The sequence below is a fragment of the Pseudonaja textilis genome, chromosome 3, assembly GCF_049901715.1.
Source record: "Pseudonaja textilis isolate UNSWEBS1 chromosome 3, rPseTex1.2, whole genome shotgun sequence".
NCBI lineage: Eukaryota > Metazoa > Chordata > Lepidosauria > Squamata > Elapidae > Pseudonaja > Pseudonaja textilis.
This window is the reverse complement of record NC_141992.1, coordinates 193386345-193405752: the sequence shown is the minus strand read 5'-3', so window position 1 is coordinate 193405752 and position 19408 is coordinate 193386345. Positions and strand designations below refer to the sequence as shown.

Here is a 19408-nt window from a genome sequence, read left to right as displayed (position 1 = left end):
TCCACACCCATTTACACTATTCAGGTGACTTTGAGGGCACAGACAAATCCCCCCAAGTGGCCTCAATGACTCCCAAAAGAAATACTAATGACCCAAATGACCGCAAGGAAAACAAATCCTTCCATTCTCCACCATTCAGCCAGAACTGAAGAAGCTTCTTGGATGAGAAGTGAAATGTCTTCAAGGAAAAAAACAAAGAAAGTCCAGAAGCACCTTTGGGTTTTGGAGAAATAATATGATAAAACAATGGACATAATTTTAAAAAATACATAATAATTTAAATACTAAATAATAGTATAAATAAATAAATGCATACATACAAACATACGTATATACATACATGCATTCTAACATACACTCTATAGATTTTTAAACTATCCCTTAATATGTTTGGGCATGAGGTGCAGTGAGAATGTATTTCTTTCATAAATTTTGGGTGGGATTGAGGATTCATTTGGGGGGGCAAGCAGGCTCAGCCAGTTTATTGGGTTTTTTTTGCCTGAAATTGGTAAGAAAACACACCATACATTTCAGCATTTTAATTGGGAGGAATCTTGAAGGTCTTAAAGGATTGTTCTTTAAGAAGTTAGAAGAGGGATCTCAAAACTCACAGACTTCAACTTGTAGGGGTCTCCAAATTTGTAGACTTTAACTGCTAGAATTCCTCAGCCATCCATGCTGGCTGGGGAATTCTGGGAATTGAAGTCCACAAGTCTTAAAGTTACCAAGTTTGGAGACCCTTGTGTTAGAGGCCAAATACAAGCGGTCGGTTGAGGAAGATTGAAATAAAGAACAGGCCGAAATGAACCTGGGCTCATGGAAAACAAAATGAATGAATCCTGTTATATTTAACTGGCTAACTAATGCTTTCTTCTTTAAATATATGATATTGGCTTCAGGTGAGATGATTCTGCATTCAGCCAGCATCTACGACAACATGGTCTTCAGCCGAGTCTTTCAGATCTTGTACCGGAATGAAGAGATTCTCCTGAACGATTCCATGAGCTTCTCTGTGCATCTCCTCCTGGATGGTGAGAGGGTGAGATGGTTTTGATTCTCTTAAAGAAGACTCCTCTTCATTCATATATGAGTAGGAATGAAAATTCGCACATGGTTATACATGGTAGAGTGGTAGCGATATAGTGGTCCTTTGCATACAGGCAGGGGTGGGCAGCTGGGGGTTTGCAGGAGTTCAGGAGAGCCCCTAGCTAAGATTCTGTGCACTGTGGAGAACCCCCAAATCCCACTCCTGGTTGGCCCCTCCTACCCTGCCCCTCCCCTCCCAGGAGTCCCCACGTGACCTGTTTTGGATGCAGGTAAGTGCAGGGCACACACGGAGACTTGGGGATGGTGAAAAATGGGGCTCCCGGAAGTTCAGAAAGGCTGGAGATGGGCCAGTTTCCAGCTTCCAGAGAGCCTCTGGAGCACGGGGTGGCCATTTTCACCCTCCCAGAAGCTCGAGGAAAGCATCTGGAGCCCAGGGAGAATAAAAATGCACCCTCGTCATGGTGTAGGAGGCTGACTAGGCCATGCTCACAATGGCTACGCCCACCCAGCAACCAGTCGGAGAACCTATTGATAAAATTTTTGAAGCCCACCTCTGTATACAGGGCAACTCCACCTCCTCTTTTATTGGGGTCTGGGCTTTTTTTGAGCAGTTTGCATCCTTCTATCAATATGTTAAGGATGTGGTGGCTCAGTGGCTAAGATGCTGAGCTTGTCGATCAGAAAGGTCAGCAGTTTGGCGGTTCGAATCCCTAGCACCGCATAATGGAGTGAGCTCCCTTTACTTGTCCCAGCTTCTGCCAACCTAGTAGTTCGAAAGCATGTAAAAATGCAAGTAGAAAAATAGGGACCACTTTGGTGGGAAGGTAACAGTGTTCCGTGCGCCTTCGGCATTTAGTCATGCTGGCCCCATGACCACGGAGACGTCTTTGGACAATGCTGGCTCTTCAGCTTTGTAACAGAGATGAGCACCACCCCCTAGAGATGGAAATGATTTGCATATATGTGTGAGGGGAACCTTTACCTTATTAATATGTTCCAGTCATGGGTTTCATCCAACCAAGTTTCTGTTATTCCAACTATATCATATCTACCTTCATGTATTAATAGTTCAAGTTCACCCTGTTTGATCCCCAGCCTTTGTGCATTTGTATATAGGAATTTGAGATCTTTATGTCTGACTCTGGGTATGCTTCCTATATCTCTTATTTGGGGTTTAAGTTTGTCTTCCCTCTCATCGCTCCTTACTTCATTATTTGATTTGCTTTCTAGGGTTTTTTCTTTGGAATTAGGCCCTGGAGATCCTAAAGATTGGTCACCCTCCCCACTTAATTTTAGTGGTCCCTCAGTACTCATTGTTAATTGGTTCCAGGTGGCATGATGAGTACCGAGCAAATTTTCCCCCTAAGGAATAATGTAGAGAGTCTCAAGGCAGCCGATACCAACAACCTCTAACTTACCTGTTGAATACTGAAAAAACAATCAGTACTGGGACAAAACTTTTGCATCAAAATGCATTGAATACCAAATTTGATGAGTTTCAAAGCAGTTGACTAACATGGTACTGCTATATACAAGATTGTTATCCCAATAGAAGAGACCATCTGCAGATTGGTGGGATCTACAGCTAAACTGGAGGGAGATGTTAAGAAGGGAACAAGCTTAGAGTCCTTACACTGCAGAAAGTAGTACAAGCCTGATCTCTGAATCCTTTTCTGACTGTTCCCAAAGGAATGCAGTCAGTCTAGAGAGATTCTAGTAACATACATGACTAACAATAAAAGTTCTACTTGAGAGTGTTCGTGTGTGGTTCTGGTTGCTTGTGCATGGCAGTAGCTCAGGGCTGAAGGGTCCTTGGGACTCTCTGAAGTTGTTTGTTTGCTTGAAAGACATTTCATTGCCCAGCTAGGTAACATCATCAGTAAGGGAGCATTACAACCAGGGGTGAGATTTTACCAGTTCGCACCTATTCGCTAGAACCGATTGTTAACATTCTAAGCAGTTTGGAGAACCGGTTGTTAGAAGAAATTACTGACCTAACCCTGTAAGGAAGGCAGGAAGGAAACATTCTGGTGTTGCTTACAGAAACTGCCTCTCCGTTAACCCTTATTATATTCTTGGCAGGACTAGACTTCCTGTCTCAGGAACCTCTCTGGATTTTTTTCCCCCTCCTTTGCTGGTACTTTGCTTGTGTGGAGTGACCATTCAAAGTTACAATGGCACTGAAAAAAGTGACTTATGAACGTTTTTCACACTTATGACTGTTGCAGCATCCCCACGGTCATGAGAGGCCAGGTGAGGAGATGTGTGCCTCGATGTGAATGATATTGAGTTGGCCACACCCAGCCAATAATATGACCACCAGGCCATGTCCACCAACTAAGCCACACCCACAGAACTGGTTGTTAAAAAAATTGAATCCCACCCCTGATTACAACCTCCACAGATTTGTTATATATGTCTTGTCATATTGGTTTGGAGAGCATTTGAAACCACTTAGATTGTCCTTATATCACTTAATCATGATAGATGACATTCACAAATGAATTTCTCCCCCTGCAGGTAGATAGTAAGACAGGAGAGAAAAGATTAAAGGAGGGAAGTTACTGTGAATATAAGTATATTGGACTGAATAACATCAATTTATGTCCAAAAGGTTATGTTAGCTGCACTTAGAAACCCATCATACTTATTATTCCCTAATGATTTCAGTGCCAAATAGGGACTGCAGCCAACAAACTAGATTGGCTAAATTGAGTGAGATAACTAGCACTTTGGAATACAGGAATAAATATTCAATATAATTTAGGGAGTTTAGAAAATAGCCTGAACATGACAGAGTGAAATTTCACAAATACAAAATTCTTCTTTTGGGAAACAACATTCAAATTCACAGTTACAGGAGGGGAATATGGAGTTTCCTGACCTAACCCTAACCCTAACCTCAACTCAACTACCTCTCTCTCTCTTTCTCCATTCTATCATCTGTGTGTCCGTCCGTCCGTCCATCCATCCATCCATCCTCTGCTCTCTCTCCCTCCCCCCCTCTTTCTCCCTCTCTCCCTCCCTCTCTCTCATCTTTGGGGAATAGTTGATCACAAACTGAACATAAAGTGGCAGTTTGACAAAGTGATTAATGAAATTATAGTTTCCAAACCACCACCAGTAATTCTTCCATCCTATTTTACACTGATTAGGTCTCATCTCAAGTACTATGTCTAGTTCTGAATACCCTGTTCTTGGAGGTTTTGGAAAATTTTAACAGGTTCAATGGAGGGCAGGCATGATGAACTAAAGTTGGTTTAGGAATGTCAGAACATGGATAATCCCAGAGAGTGAGTGAAAGAGAGAGAGAGAGAGAGAGAGAGAGAGAGAGAGAGAGAGAAGAAATGCAGCCATATTAGGGTCATGTACTGCTGAGATAGTTGACTCTTTAAGTAATGTGGCTTCCCCATTGCTCCTCCTCCACATTTTTTTCTCAGAAGTTCAATTTTGAATTACATATATCTTATAACAGCATAATAAAATAAACTAAAATACTTTTTTCCATCAAGGGAAAGTTCAGATTTGCTAGCAGGACGTAGAGAAGCACTAGAGGACTTAGATTTTTTTTGTCTTTTAATGAGCCCACAATTCCTTACATTGGGGTGGAGTCAGGGCAATTGAATGGAGCTGAGCGTTTACTGGCTGGATGCCCTTCCTGTTGCCAATGCAGAGTTCACAGCAGATAATTATTCATTGTGTCCAGAGAGAAATATCTTCCACTGTCTAGGATCAAACTCACAGCCTCCTGAGAGTGAGGTGAGAGCTCCACTTCTAGGCCACTGCACTACTCCCTAGAGGACTTAGAATGATGAAGAAAAATAGGGAAAAATGAAGTATCTTTCCACAAGTGCTATGACCTTAATTAATATGACTCTCCTCCACAAATCAGCTGAAACCACACCTAAAGAAGAAACTACAGGGGGTCCAAGTGTCCTTCAGTGTAATCCTTTGCTCCGTGCAAGGAGAGTTTGTTTGAGAGTTTGAGTTTGAAACTGGTTTGAGTTTGAAGTCTCATTCCTCAACTAATCTGGGAGACTGGATGACCTTTTAATCACAGGACAACGTAGGCTGCGAGTCTCTGAGGCATCCATCTCAGTCGCCTGCCCGTCAGATTATCAATCAGTTATATTTTCTTGGTGGTAGCTTAGTCCAGATGGTAATACATATTAGAAACTCATCTACATAGAGGAATTTCAGACTTCAAGTGGGATTTTCTGAACTATCCGTAGGGTGTGATAAAATAAGCCTAGTTGGTTCAATCAAAGTTCTACTGGTGGCATCTGTGTGATACATAAAAGACAGGATTTGACTGTCCCTTTCCAGCTCTTGATATTTGTTGCCACACCTTGTAAATGGCAATTCATTCATTCATTCATTCATTCATTCATTCATTCATACATACATTCATACATACAGACAAACAGACAAAGAGACAGGCATTTGTCTGAAATGGTATAGAATCTCCTGCTTAAGCAGAGGGCTGGATTAGAAGACCTCTAAGTCCCTTCCAGCTCTTTTCTGATTCTGTTCACTTCCTCACTCTTCTTTTCTATTTCTTCTCTCCCCTCTTCTCCTTTCTCTTTTTCCAATTGATCACAATGCTCCAAAGGTGGTTTTTTCAGGATGAAACTGGACTTTCTGGTTTTTCTTTGAAGATGTTTCGCTTCTCATCCAAGAAGCTTCTTCAGCTCTGACTGGTGGTGGGAAATGCAAGGATTTATACTCCTTGCAGATAGCTGGTCATTTGCATCCTTTTAAAGGGACGTTGAGGCCACTTGGAGGCTTGTCTGTGTCAACAGGGTCACCTGAGTAGTGCAAATGGGTGTGGAGCCTTCTTGGCTGCAGGATGTTTTCTGCCCTGTGATGACTCCCTAAAAGAATGCATAGGGCCAGCTCTCTGCATAAATCCTTCCCTTTCCCCACTATCCAGTTAGAGCTGAAGAAGCTTGTTGGATGAGAAGTGAAACATCTTCAAGAAAAAAAAAATAGTCCAGTTGCCTCCTGAAATAGCACCTTTGGGACAACCATGACCTGGATTCTCCACAGACAATTGATTCCAATATTAGCTTTTAATAATAGTTTTTTTTTCCTTCCTAAAATTGCTCCCAGGTGGAAGAAGCGTTAAGTGAAGCTGATTTTCAGCTCAAGCTGGACCTGCTTTTTACAGACAGTGAACAACAGTGAGTAGTATGCCTTTTTAAGGTGAAACGTTATTCTCTTGCAACCAGGACTCTGAAGGCATTTTAAAATTAAGAAATAAGTTGTCCTGAACTACAGTCTGTTAAACAAATACCTGGAGCATTAGGTTTATACAAATCAGTTATTAGATGTCGAGGAAAGAATCATGAAAAGAATGTAGGGGAACAATCCTATAGATAATGCCCCCTGTTCCATCAGTACCCTGATGACTCAATACAAAAAGCATGCTCACATAAATATTACCACTTTTTAATGTTTTACTTTCCTCTTTACAAGAGCAATTTAGGATCATAATCTAGTGTATGTTGACAGTGTCTAATAAAATGGCACTGTTGGAGAAGAAGGAGGAGAAAGGGGGAGAAGGAGGAGGAAGAGAAAAAGAAAAGGCAGAACAAGCAGAGAAAAGGAGGGGAAGGGAGAGGAGGAGAAAAAGGAGGACCAGGAGGAGAAGGGGGAGAATGAGAAGAAGGAAGACAATAAGAGAAAGGGGGAGAAGGAGAAGAGGAGAAGAGGGAGAAGAAGGAAGACAATAAGAGGAAGGGGGAGAAGGAGAAAGATAAGAGGAGAAGGAGGGAGAAGGAGGATGAGGATAAGAAGAGAAATGAGGATAAGAAGAGGAAGGGGGAGAAGGAGAAAGAAGGACATGGAGAGGAGGGGGAGAAGGAGAACAAGGAGAGGAAGGGGAGAAGGAGAAGTGTACAAAGGAAATGAAAAGTAAAATAAAAGATGACTGCAGGAACAGTAGGAGACAAACCATTTGAGATTCTCAGGGCATATTCAAGAAATTGACCCTGTTGTTGCCATAATTACAATGTAGAGAGTTGAGCTGCATCCTCCGAAGTATGACTCACTGCTAAGAGAATAACAGCCCATGATCAAAATTCCGCTCACACCTGAAACTCTGCAGCAGTAACCATGTCGCTGAGCAAGCCAATGTCTCACTTTTCTCAACTCTTCCACTCTCTCCTTCCAGGCTGAGAGACGTCCTGACCATCCCGGTAATAAGCAGCCGCACATTGGGACTCCACTTCCACCCCAGGCAAGGCCTACACCACCACGTCCCTGTCATGTTTGACTACTTCCACCTGTCAGCAGTCACGGTTACTCTGCATGCCTCTCTGGTGGCTTTAAACCAGCCCCTCCTCAGGTACAGTGAACCACCACATTCCTAAAGAGACAATGCAAGAGGGCTTTGCCAATTCTTCCAAAGTTACTCGCATCCTTCCCTGATAAATTATGTTCCCCAGTAAATCAGCTTTCTTCAAATCCTTAAATCAGACACATTTTTATTTCAATATCCAAAGCAAAGTCAGGTGGCCTTGCCCTGCAGTCCATGATGGAAAGAACCAGGAGGATTTTTCAAAAAAATAAAAATAAAAAAGAAAGGTGGCCGAGCCTGGAAAAAGACATGTGTCAACTCGTAAACATTCCCGGCCTGCTCTTGAGTTGCCATAGGCAGTGGTGGTGAGAACTGATGGAGGAGCTAAGTTGCTATAACCAGAAGCACATTTCACACACACCTTTCTTCAGATTGTATCCCAGGTTACTAGAGGAAGCCAGAGAGGCGTGTTTTCTACAGCCCATGAAAGTGCTCCATTGGAGAATGTGATTTATGACACACCCCGGGAGGATGGGGGAAACAGGGTCATAGGTGGGCAGTAAATTACATGGGGCAGAGCCAGACTGTACTTGGGAAAGTGCCGACATGTTGCTCCTAATAAATAATTGGATTTCTTTTGAAACTTGGCTCAAGGCTCATGAATTAATGAGGGCATCCGTTGGAACACTGAAAACATGGCTGTTTTAATGATTTGAAGAAAAGTCTTTTGCATGGCTAAAAATCATTTCTGAAGGACTGGCCCAGCCCTGAACATTAATTTTGCATTCTTCACTCCAATGCAGTCCTAGGCTGCATTAATAGAGGGATAGAACACAGTCATTTGAAGTGCTAATACCCCTTTATAAGGGCTTGTTAAATCCACATTTGGAATAGTGCATCCAGTTCTGTTTGCCACGATATAAAAAAAGATGTTGAGACTCTAGAAAGAGTGCAGAGAAGAGCAACAAGGATGATTAGGGAAGTGGAGGCTAAATATATAAAGAACAGTTGCTGGAATATGTTTAGTCTAATGAAAAGAAGGACTAGGGGAGACATGATAGCAGTGTTTCAATATCTAAGAGGCTGCCATAAAGAAGAGGGGGTCAAGCTATTCTCCAAAGCACCTGAAGGTGAGACGAAAAACAATGAATGGAAATTAATTAAGGAGCAAACTAACCTAGAACTAAGGAGACATTTCCTGACTAATAGAACAATTAACGAGTGGAACAATTGCCTCCAGAATTTGTGAATGTTCCAACACTGGAATTTTTTAAGAAGAGATAGGACAATCATTTAACTGGAATGGTGTAGGGTTTCCTGCCTGAGCATTTGGATTGGACAAGAAGACCTCCAAGGTCCTTTCCAACTCTATTATTCTGTTATCAGATATTTTAATTTTCTGAACTGCCATCTAGTTGTCTTTGGGCAGCGCATAAATCAAATAAATAAATAAAACTATGGAGTTTGCTCCCTGTTTATACACAGTAGCTCTTCCCCTGCCAGTTTTGGTTAGGTGTGTTTTTTCTTGGTGATTCCTTGAGCAAGGAATCAAATCAAGAGTTTAGCTATCAATATTCTCCTCTGTGGAATGTTTTTTTTCAGTTTCTGCTTCTTCCTAAATAGCTTTATAGGCATATAAAAATAATCAATTATTCCTAGTGCAGAAAGGAAGTGAGGGAGATTTTGATTGTAAAAAAAAATATCCGTGCCTTCCTGAGCTTTTTACATCTTCTCTTTTTATTTAGTTTTGCTCGCCCAGGAAGATCTTCCTGGCTTGTTAAAGGCAACTTGGATACGGGACCAGATTTAACTGGGATGTCGCTAGAAAACCTGGTTTTCGGAGCAGGCTACTGCAGACCAACAACTTCAGAGGTAAAATGCTGTGTTGCTTGGAGGTGTTGATATCACTCTAAGGTGAACTTGACATTCTGTAGAAAGGGCTACCAAGCTGTCAATGAATGGCATTTCTTAAAATTACAGTAGTCCTACACTTAGAACCATTTGTTTAGTCACCGTTCAAAGTTACAATTTGCACTGACTTACGACCGTTTTTCACTTATGATCATGGCAGCATCCCCATGGTTACATGATCAAAATTCAGAGGCTGATTCATATTTATGACTGTTGCTAGATCCCAAGGTAATGTAATAACCTTTTGCGACCTTCTGACCAGCAAATTCAATGAAGAAACCAAATTCACTTAACAACTATGATACTAATTTAACAACCACAGTGATTCACTAATAGCTGTGGCAAGCAAGGTCAAAAAATTGGGTGAAACTCACTTAATAACTGTCTCACTTAGCAAACAGAAAATGTAGGTTCATAAGTCGAGGATGGTCTATGATTATTACGCTTTCCTATGCTCACCGATGAAACCAGGCAATTGACTCAATATTTTCTATTGTATCAGTTGAGCTGAAGGTCGTTGCTAAGTGTAGAACCTACACTGAATTTCATTTTGTTACAATAGGGCCAGAGGTGGTATTCGGCAGGTTCTGACCAGTTCTGGAGAACCGACAGCAGAAATTTTGAGTAGTTTGGAGAACCAGCAAATGCCACCTCTGACTGGCCCCGCCCCCATCTCTTCTCTGCCTCCCGAGTCCCAGCTGATCGGCGGGGTCTTCTTTTGTTGTCCTACATAGGGGAACAGAGCTGGAAAGCAGGCTAGTGGATTGGGGAGGGAATGGGATTTTGCAGTATCCTTCCCCTGGAGTGACGTGGGAATGAAGATTTTACAGTAGTCTTCCCCTGCCTCTCCCACCAAGCCATGCCCACCAAGCCACACCCACAGAACTGGTAGTAAATAAATTGAATCCCACCACTGAACCAGGACCCAGTGTTCAAGTCTGCCAAGATCTGTCTTGATTTTGAGCCTATCTTCTGGGGTGCTAGCTATTCCTGCATCTCCATGCTTTTCCTAACCAAAATAGGCAATTTAAGGACAGGCTGACTCTACTCCTCGAAGTTTAATAGGAAGGAAATGCTACATGGAACAGATGGCGGAAGGAACAAGGTGTTTTTGCCTGATGAATTTGCATTTCCTTGCAAAGACTGGGTTTCCTTGACAGTCTTACTATATTTGAAAAGTGACAGCCGTACAAGTAATGATGACAGGCCAAGTTTTGATCTCCTCAGCTCCTGGGCCCGATGTATTTAATTTCTTTTGCACAATGTAGACGGGTTCAGCAGAAATGAAGTGTTGCTTTCCAGTTATCTGAAATGGTGTGGGTTACAGAGATAATTGAGATAACGAGCTTCATTCTCAAAGGCAGAGAACTCCCTGAATTGATATTTATTGCCATTTCTCTCTCATTTCCTTCTCCCACAATCTGATAGGTTATTCAGATCCAGTTCTCCATTTCTGTTTCGGAGGAGGGGGGTGGGGAAGAATGCTAAATGAAGTTGATGGCCTTGGAGGTGCTGGAAAGCATTAAAAGGATTTTTTAAAAAATCCTTTTTATCCCCATATTTCCTTTTCTCCTTTCACTTTTCCATATGCTGTAAAAAAAAAAAAAAAATGCAATGTGAGGGGGAAAAAGGTAAAATAGGTTATTATATTCCGGGGAGAGAAATTATATTCAGGGGTAGGCTTCAAAATTTTTAGAAAGGGTTTCTCTGCCTGGTTGCTGGGTGGGCGTGGCCATGGTGGGCGTGGCCTAGTTGCTTTCTTGATCCATGATGGGGCGGGGTAGTTGCTCTCTCCGATCTCCATAAGTTTTCCTCCAGCCTCTGGGAGGGCGAAAATGGCCCCCTCGGGCTTCAAAGGCTCTCTGGAAGCTGGAAACAGGCCTGTTTCTATCCTTCCTGAACTTCTTTGAGGCCTTTTTTTCACCCTCTCTGAGCCTCTGTGTGTGCCCTGAACTTACTTGCACCCAAAACGGGCTGCATGGGGACTCCTGGGAAGGGCGGAGCAGAGTGGGCGGGGTCAGCTGGGAGCGGGATTTGGGGGTTCTCCGAACTGCACAGAATCTCAGCTAGGGGCTCTCCCGAACCCCTGCGAACCCCCCCCAGCAGCCCACCCCCTGATTAAATTTGGTTGCAGAGGAGGTAAGCCAAATATACCTTCTGTACCAATATTTTTCAATAGTCTTGATATTTATTTTTTATTTTTATTTGATTTGATTTGATTTGTCAATTGTTTACAAGATAATAAGTATAAGTGTATACATAGTTATGAATACATGAAATGGGTACATATAAGAAAAATAAAAGAAAAATAAAAGAAACAATAGGACAGGGACGGTAGGCACACTGGTGCGCTTATGCACGCCCCCTACAGACCTCTTAGGAAAGGGGTGAGGTCAACAGTAGACAGTCTAAGGCTAAAGTTTTTGGGGTTTGGGGAAGAAACTACAGAGTCAGGTAGAGTATTCCAGACATCGATCACTCTGTTGCTGAAGTCGTATTTCCTGCAATCAAGCTTGGTGCGGTTAACCTTGAGTTTGTATCTGTTGTGTGCTCTTGTGTTGTTATGGTTGAAGCTGAAGTATTCATTGACAGGTAGGACATTGCAATGTATGATTTTATATACCATGCTTAAATCAGACCGAAGACGGCATAATTCAAGGTTTTCTAGTTCTAGAATTTCAAGTCTGGTGGCATAAGGTATTCTACAATGAGTAGAGGAGTGGAGAACTCTTCTTGTGAAATATTTCTGGACTTTCTCAATTGTGCTAATATCAGATACGTAATGTGGGTTCCAGAATGATGAGCTGTATTCAAGTATTGGTCTAGCAAATATTCCAACACACAGCACCCAAACCCCAACGCACCACACAGCCAGCCCCCACCCCCATGCAAAAACTAACCCTAAAACTAACGTTATTGAATGTGCATCCAGTTGTCAGAATTATGAGATTAGCCCTAGAGTGGTCAACTAAGAATGATAGGTCGCTACAAATCGATGGATGGCTCATCTTGCAGCTCCCCCACTGAAAACCACACAGCTGCAAATGTGTTTGATGACCAGTTTGATATTTTGAAATGATAAAATCCCCCACCGTGACTCTCCTTTGTAAAAGAGATGGTTTTCAGACCACATTCTGGCCTGATAATTTCTCTGCTTTGATTCTGCTCAGGGGAGCCAGGCCTGCCGCTGTCTCCAGCAGATGTGAAAGGGATTTTTTTTTTTTCAAAATTATTTCTTGCATTTGACCTCTTTGCCTTTTGCAGAATAATTAAATGTCAGCCTTGTAAGGCTGAAAGGAGTGCAGTTTCTTGAGGAGTGATTTTTGTACAGACTGGCTGGCCTTATTTTGTTTTATTTGATTTTATTCTCCTTCCAGCCTGGTGGGGTTCTCTAAATGGATACTGCTGTTAGAAAGAATGGGGAGTTAAAAAATAATTGCTTCCTTCCTTCCCTTCCTCCCTCCCTCCTTTCCTTCATCTCCCTCTCCCACTTTCCCTCTCTTTCCCCTTTTCCCTTATCTCTCCCCTCCTCCCTCTCCCTCTTACCTTTCAAATAACAAAAGAATCTTGAATATTTTAAAAATCGTTATTGTCCCAAATAATTCCAATTTCCAAAGAAGAATACAAAAGCTACATTTGTATCAAGCTTTGCAAAATTGCCCTAAAATTAATTTCCAATATTTCTTTTTTTCTTTCTTTCAAATCTATCCCTTAATGTAGCAAAGAGGAAACTGATAGTGGTACATATTTTAAAGATAAAATGTTTGATTGCATAAATTATTCCCTAAGCAATTTGTTGTTAAAAAAGATTTTGAGACTCTAGAACGAGTGCAGAAAAGAGCAACAAAGATGATTGGGGGACAGGAGGCTAAAAATATATGAAGAACAGTTGCTAGAACTGGGTATGTCTAGTTTGATGAAAAGAAGGACGAGGGACATGATAGCACCATTCCAATATCTCAGGGGTTGCCACAAAGAAGAGGGAGTCAAGCTAAAGTGGAATAGATAGCACCACCACTAGATGGACTCGCAACTGGCTGGCAAACCATACTCAATGAGTAGTCCTTAATGAGTCTAAGTCTACATGGAGGGAAGTAAGCAGTGGGGTGCCACAAGGTTCCGTCTTAGGCCCAGGACTCTTCAATATCTTCATTAACGACTTAGATGAGGGAATAGAAGGGGAACTTACCATATTTCCGGATGATGCTAAGCTGGCAGGAATAGCTAATACCCAAGAAGATAGGCTCAAGATCCAGCTGGATCTTGACAGACTAGAACACTGGGCCATATCTAACAAAATGAAGTTCAATATAGAAAAAAGTAAAGTCCTACACTTAGGCAAGAAAACCAAAAGTACACATATAGACTTGGTGAAACCAGGTTCAATAGCAGTAACTGTGAGAGGGATCTTGGAGTCTTAGTGGACAACCAGCTAAATATGAGCCAGCAGTGTGCACTGGCAGCCAGAAAAGCCAATGCAATCCCAAGCTGCATTAACAGAGGGATACAATCAAGATCAAGGGAAGTACTAATACCACTCCACAAAGTCTTAGTAAGACCACACCTAGAGTACTGCATCCAATTTTGTTTACCACATTATAAAAAAGATGTTGAGACTCTAGAAAAGTTCAGAGAAGAGCAACCAGGATGATTAGGGGACTGGGGGCTAAAACATACAACAAACAGTTGCAGGAACTGGGCTTGGCTAGTCTAGTAAAGAGAAGGACCAGGGGAGATGATAGCGGTCTTCCAATATTTGAGGAGCTGCCACAGGGAGGAAGGAGTCAAGCTATTTTCTAAAGCACCTGAAGGTGAGACAAGGAATAATGGATGGAAACTGAACAAGGAGAGATTTAACCTGGAAATAAGGAGAAACTTTCTGACAGTGAGAACAATCAACCCATGGAACAGAAGTTGCCTTTGGAAGTTGTGGGAGCACCAATCACTTGAGACTTTCAAGAAGAGATTGGACTGGCATTTGTCAGAAATGGTGTAGGGTCTCCCGCTTGGGCAGGGGGTTGGCCTAGATGACCTACAAGGTCCCTTCCAACTCTGATGATCTGTTAAATCTGTTATTTTCCAAAGCGCCTGAAAACCTGCAAGGAGAAATTGCCTGACAGTGAGAACAATGAATCAGTGGAATGACTTGCCTCCTGAAATTTTAGGTGCTCCAACACTGAAGGTTTTTAAGAAGAGATTGGACAAACATTTGTCTGAAATGGTATAGGATTTCCTGATTGAACAAGGGGTTGGACTGGAAGACCTCCAAAGTCCCTTCCAACTCTTATTATTCTGTTAAACAGTACTAGTCGTAATGCTTGCACCGGGTTTTCAAGAGATCCTTATTTCTATTTCTTTAATAGAAGAAATGTTCTGGAAATGTTCCGTTGCTGTCTTAAAGGATGGTGGAAGAGTTATAGGGAGATCCGAGTTACTTGCATTCCCTAATCTAAAAAATAATGGAGAAATGATGTAAACCTTGCTGACCGAGTGGTGGAAGTCATAGGCACAGTGATTTGCTTATAAATGACAAGCACTTTATGTTCCCTTGCTGTGCCTGAAGCAAGCCACTGTAATTTTCCTGAAATAATGATAGGTCTTAGATATTCGTTTCCATCCCCTAAGTTTAAGAATAAGGAAGAGTTATTGGGTCAACAAAATGCACAGGCTTTCTTTTTTTGTGTGTAAATTTTGTTGGTTTTTTAAAAACAAACATAGACAAACAAAACATAAAAACATCAAACTTTCTTCCATAAGTATACAAACAGTGTGCCGGTTGGTTTACAAAACATTTTGTGCATCCGTTTCGTAGTCTTCAATTACAGTTACATTACATAAAAGCTCATATTATCAATCAAAAATTAAGTACCCTAATATCATTATTAATCAATCATTTGACTATAATTTTATTCATTCATATTTTACGAGATAACCAGAATTTACTTAGTTTATTTTTTAACAATTCATATTATCCTCCCAAATCTATCCTAAAAAACATTTTGTAGATATAATAAAAAGAAATACATATATATATATATATATATATATATATATATATATATATATATATATATATATGTATGTATTATTTTCTAAAAATCTACATATTTCATTACTGTATTTTATTATCTAGCCATTGATAGAAAAGGTCCCAAATTTTATAAAATTGTTTATCCTCTTGTTCTCTAATTTCAAATGTCAATCTACTCATTTCAGCACATTCCAATATTTTCTTAATAATTTCCTCCGGTGATAGTATTTTCTCATTTTTCCAGTTTTTAGCAAATACAATCCTAGCCACTGTTAATACATTTACAATTAGGTCTTTCAAATCTTTGCTATATGTTTCAGGTATAATTCCCAATAAAAATATCTCTGGTTTCAAGTCTAAATGTTTTTTTGTCATTTTTTCCAACCACATGTGGATTTTAGTCCAGTATTTTTTAGCGTCTGCACAAGTCCGCCACATATGGTAATATGAGCCAGGTGTCTGATGACATTTCCAACATTTTTCGGATTTATTCTTGAACATTCTTGCTATTCTTGGCCGGGGGAAAATGTCACCTGTAAAATATCTTATACAAAAAAAAATTATAAGCTGTTGACATTGTCATTTTATAATTTTGAGACCACAATTGTTGCCATTTCTCTAAATCAATCCCATATCCAAAGTTCTTCCCCCCAAGCAATCATAGTTTTTTTAACTTGTTCTTCTTCTAGTTTAATTTCTAATAAATATCCATACAGTTTTACTCACCTTTTCATCAGTACCTGTCAAAATCTTATCTAGATCAGTCAATTTGTCATAAAAACCTTCTGTTTTAAAATCTTTATCGTACCTTGAATGTATTTGCGTATATGAAAACCAATTCATCTTTATACCTTGTTCCTCTAGTTTTTGCATCGATTTAAGTTCACCCTTTTCATTCAATATTTCCCCATATCTAACTGTTTGTTCCTTTTTATATATTATAGGATAAGAAAATGCAAAACGCACAGGCTTTTTTGATTGTTTCTTTCCGGAGACCCAATCTTCCCCCACGAATCATTATTCACAACTTTCTTCCTCATTATTCAGTCTTTGCCTCCCTAAAGAATTAGGTTACAGACAGGCTGGGGGAATCCTGAGAATTAAAGTCCACATATCTTGAAGTAGCACGCAGAGCCATCTCTCTGGGCACGCCAGCTGTCGCCCATTGGTCTTCCAGGTTCCGGCAATCATATGCATGCTACCCAGCTCGTCTTCACACACATGGGAGCACTGGAAACTGGAAGAGCAGCTCCCCAGCACACAAGAGCTCACAAGGATGCACGCTGGCCAGCTGGTCTTCCGGTTTCTGGCATGCATGCACTTGCGAAGACCAGCTGGGGAGATATGGATGCTAGGGAGCTGCTCTTCCAGTTTCTGGCACTCCCCTACATGCGCACATGTGCATCCTCCCATTTCAGCACTCAGTGCTGAAAAGGTTCACCAAATACTGGTATAGCTTTCCTGCCAAAGCAGGGGGTTGGACTTGAAGACCTCCAAGCAGTTCTGTGGGCATGGCTTAGGTGGTGGGCATGGCTTGGTGGTCATGTGACTGGGTGGACATGGCCTGGTGGACATGTTATTGGCTGGGTGTGGCCAACTCAATGTCACTCACATCAAGGCGTACATCTCCCCGCCTGGCCTCTCATGACTGTGGGGATGCTGCAACAATCGTAAGTGTGAAAAATGGTCATAAGTCACTTTTTTCAGTGCCATTGTAACTCCACACAAGCAAAGTACCAGCAAAGGAGGGGAAAAAAGCTCCAGAGACGTTCCTGAGACAAGAAATCAGTCTAGTCCTGCCAAGAATGTAACAAGAGTTAACGGAGAGCCAGTTTCTGTAAGCAACACCACAATGTTTCCTTCCTGCCTTCCTTACAGGATTAGGCCAGTAACCGGTTCTCTGAACTGCTTAGAATGTTAACAACCAGTTCTTGAGAATAGGTGCGAACTGATAGAATCCCACCCCTGCCTCCAAGGTACCTTCCAACTCTGTTATTCTATTCTATTCTATTCTATTCTATTCTATTCTATTCTATTCTATTCTATTCTATTCTATTCTATTCTATTCTATGGTGATATTCTACCGGTTCAGCCTGGTTCTGCTGAGCCGGTAGTGCCAATGAGCAGCAGAGACTGAACTGGTTCTCTCTGCTGCTCTGCTGTTGGGTCCACCTGCCCGTCCAGGCTCCCATACTCACCTTTATCCTCTGCTTTTGAAGTGCAGCTCCACGGTGGGATGCTACCTGTTCGGCCCAGTTCTATAGAACCGGTAGCTCTGAAGAGCAGTAGACATTGAACCGGTTCACTGTGATGACCATTTGGTTGTCTCTTTGGCCCGCCCACCCACCTGGGCTCTTGGCTGTCCTTTATTTCCTTCTTTTTCAACCTCAGCTGCTTTGCACGGCATAGCTGAGGTTGCCAAAGCAGGAAAGAAGAGGATTTTCAAACTCTGTGCATCCATGTGCAGTGCTTGTCAACTGTCCGGGCAGCACAGCTGATTTTTTTTCCAAATGCTGTACATGTGCAAAATGCAATCTCACCGAACTGGTCATAACACTGGTTGAATTCCAGCTCTGGTGCAGCTGCTTTGCACGGCACAGTAGAGTGCTGCGCGGCAGCTGCTGACGTGACTGGGAGAGTGCAGGTTTGCAGGAGGTGAGTTGGAACTACTCTGTGCCTGTGCAAACACTTCTGCACCTGTGCAAAGTGTGCATTTGGTGCGCGTACACATGCAAAGTATGTGCACATATGCAAAGCATGCCCACCAAGCCATGCCCACTGATCCAGTGGTAAATATTTTTGAATCCCACATTCTATTCTATGCTATTCTATTCTGTTCTGTTCTGTTCTGTTCTATTCTATTCTATTCTATTCTATTCTATTCTATTCTATTCTATTCTATTCTATTCTATTCTATGGAAGTAGCCAAGGTTGAGAAAAAGTGCTCTAAGCATCAGATGAAGTGAGTTGTGGCATGTAACAACTTCTGCCTTTTAATAAAATACAGAATACAGAATAACAGAGTTGAAAGGGGTCTTGAATGTCTTCAATTCCCTGTTCAAGCAGGAAATCCTACACTGTTTCAGAAAAGTATCTAGGGGTACAGAAAACTAACGATCTGAATTGGTCTCTCCAAACATCCTTAGCAAAATGCCCAAACCAATGCCTGCATTTATGGCTGTCATGATTTAGAATAATAAAGTGCAGGCTCCATTACTGTTTTAAGTTGAGGAGCAGCAATAGCAATAGCACTTAGACCTATAAACCACTTTATAGTGCTTTTCTCTAAGCGGTTTACAGAGGCAGCATATAGCCCCCAACAATTTGGGTCCTCATTTTACTCACCTTGGAAGGATGGAAGGCTGAGTCAACCTGGAGCCTGGTGAGATTCGATCTGCCAAATTGCAGGCAGGCAGCAGAAGTAGCCTGCAGTACTGCACTCTAACCATTGCACCACCGAGGCTCTCAGTACTTGTAAGAAACATTTTGGATACTTATCTTTCCCCTAATTTTCTTCCTGAACATTCCCCACTACCCTTTATCTCTTTTGGGGATTTCCCCAAAAGAAAACATGCTGGAGAACATCCATGCAGGTAGAAAACTCAGTGTGATGAGCTACCAAGAAAGGGTTATCTGCTTCATGCTTCATAAAATTCCATCGGCCTTGCTTGTAAATTGTATTAAGGCTGTTCATTGAAGTAGGAATAAGGCATGAGATGCCCAGAGGAGCTGCTAAGCAAATATCAGGACAAAAATAGGAGAGGGAAACTAATCTCCATTGCATTATCTATCCGGATATTTTTGATGTCCGGAGATGAATTGTAGAAAATGGGAATGGTTTGTGTTGTGTCCCTGATAGTTTCCGTTATGTCTTTTGAACTGGTTGGGGTTTCCCAACCAGGTCCGCCGTTTGAGCGGGAACTCCAGCCATTCCCATTGGCTGGCTCCGTTTGACAGTCGGCTATAAAAGCCGGCTGTCGGGCAGAGCCAGCCAAGCGAGCGAAGCGGGCGGAGCGCGGACCAACGGGGCAGCGCTGCAAAGCTCTCGCCCCGGGCTGCCCGCCCGGCCGGGCAGTTCTCACCATCAGGGCTGCCCGCCCAGCCAATGCAGCTATCGC

At 41.9% G+C, this 19408-nt stretch overlaps 1 protein-coding gene across 1 annotated transcript in view; it reads left to right on the top strand.

Moving 5' to 3' along the window:
* Window positions 1-19408, top strand: part of FAM135B (family with sequence similarity 135 member B) — a 173861-nt gene that overhangs the window by 95466 nt on the left and 58987 nt on the right. Inside the window, exons 4-7 of the mRNA XM_087931751.1 lie at window positions 900-1039; window positions 6160-6230; window positions 7223-7396; window positions 9094-9220. Of these exons, the coding sequence (XP_087787877.1) occupies window positions 900-1039; window positions 6160-6230; window positions 7223-7396; window positions 9094-9220 (512 nt within the window). The remainder of the gene's footprint in view (window positions 1-899; window positions 1040-6159; window positions 6231-7222; window positions 7397-9093; window positions 9221-19408) is intronic.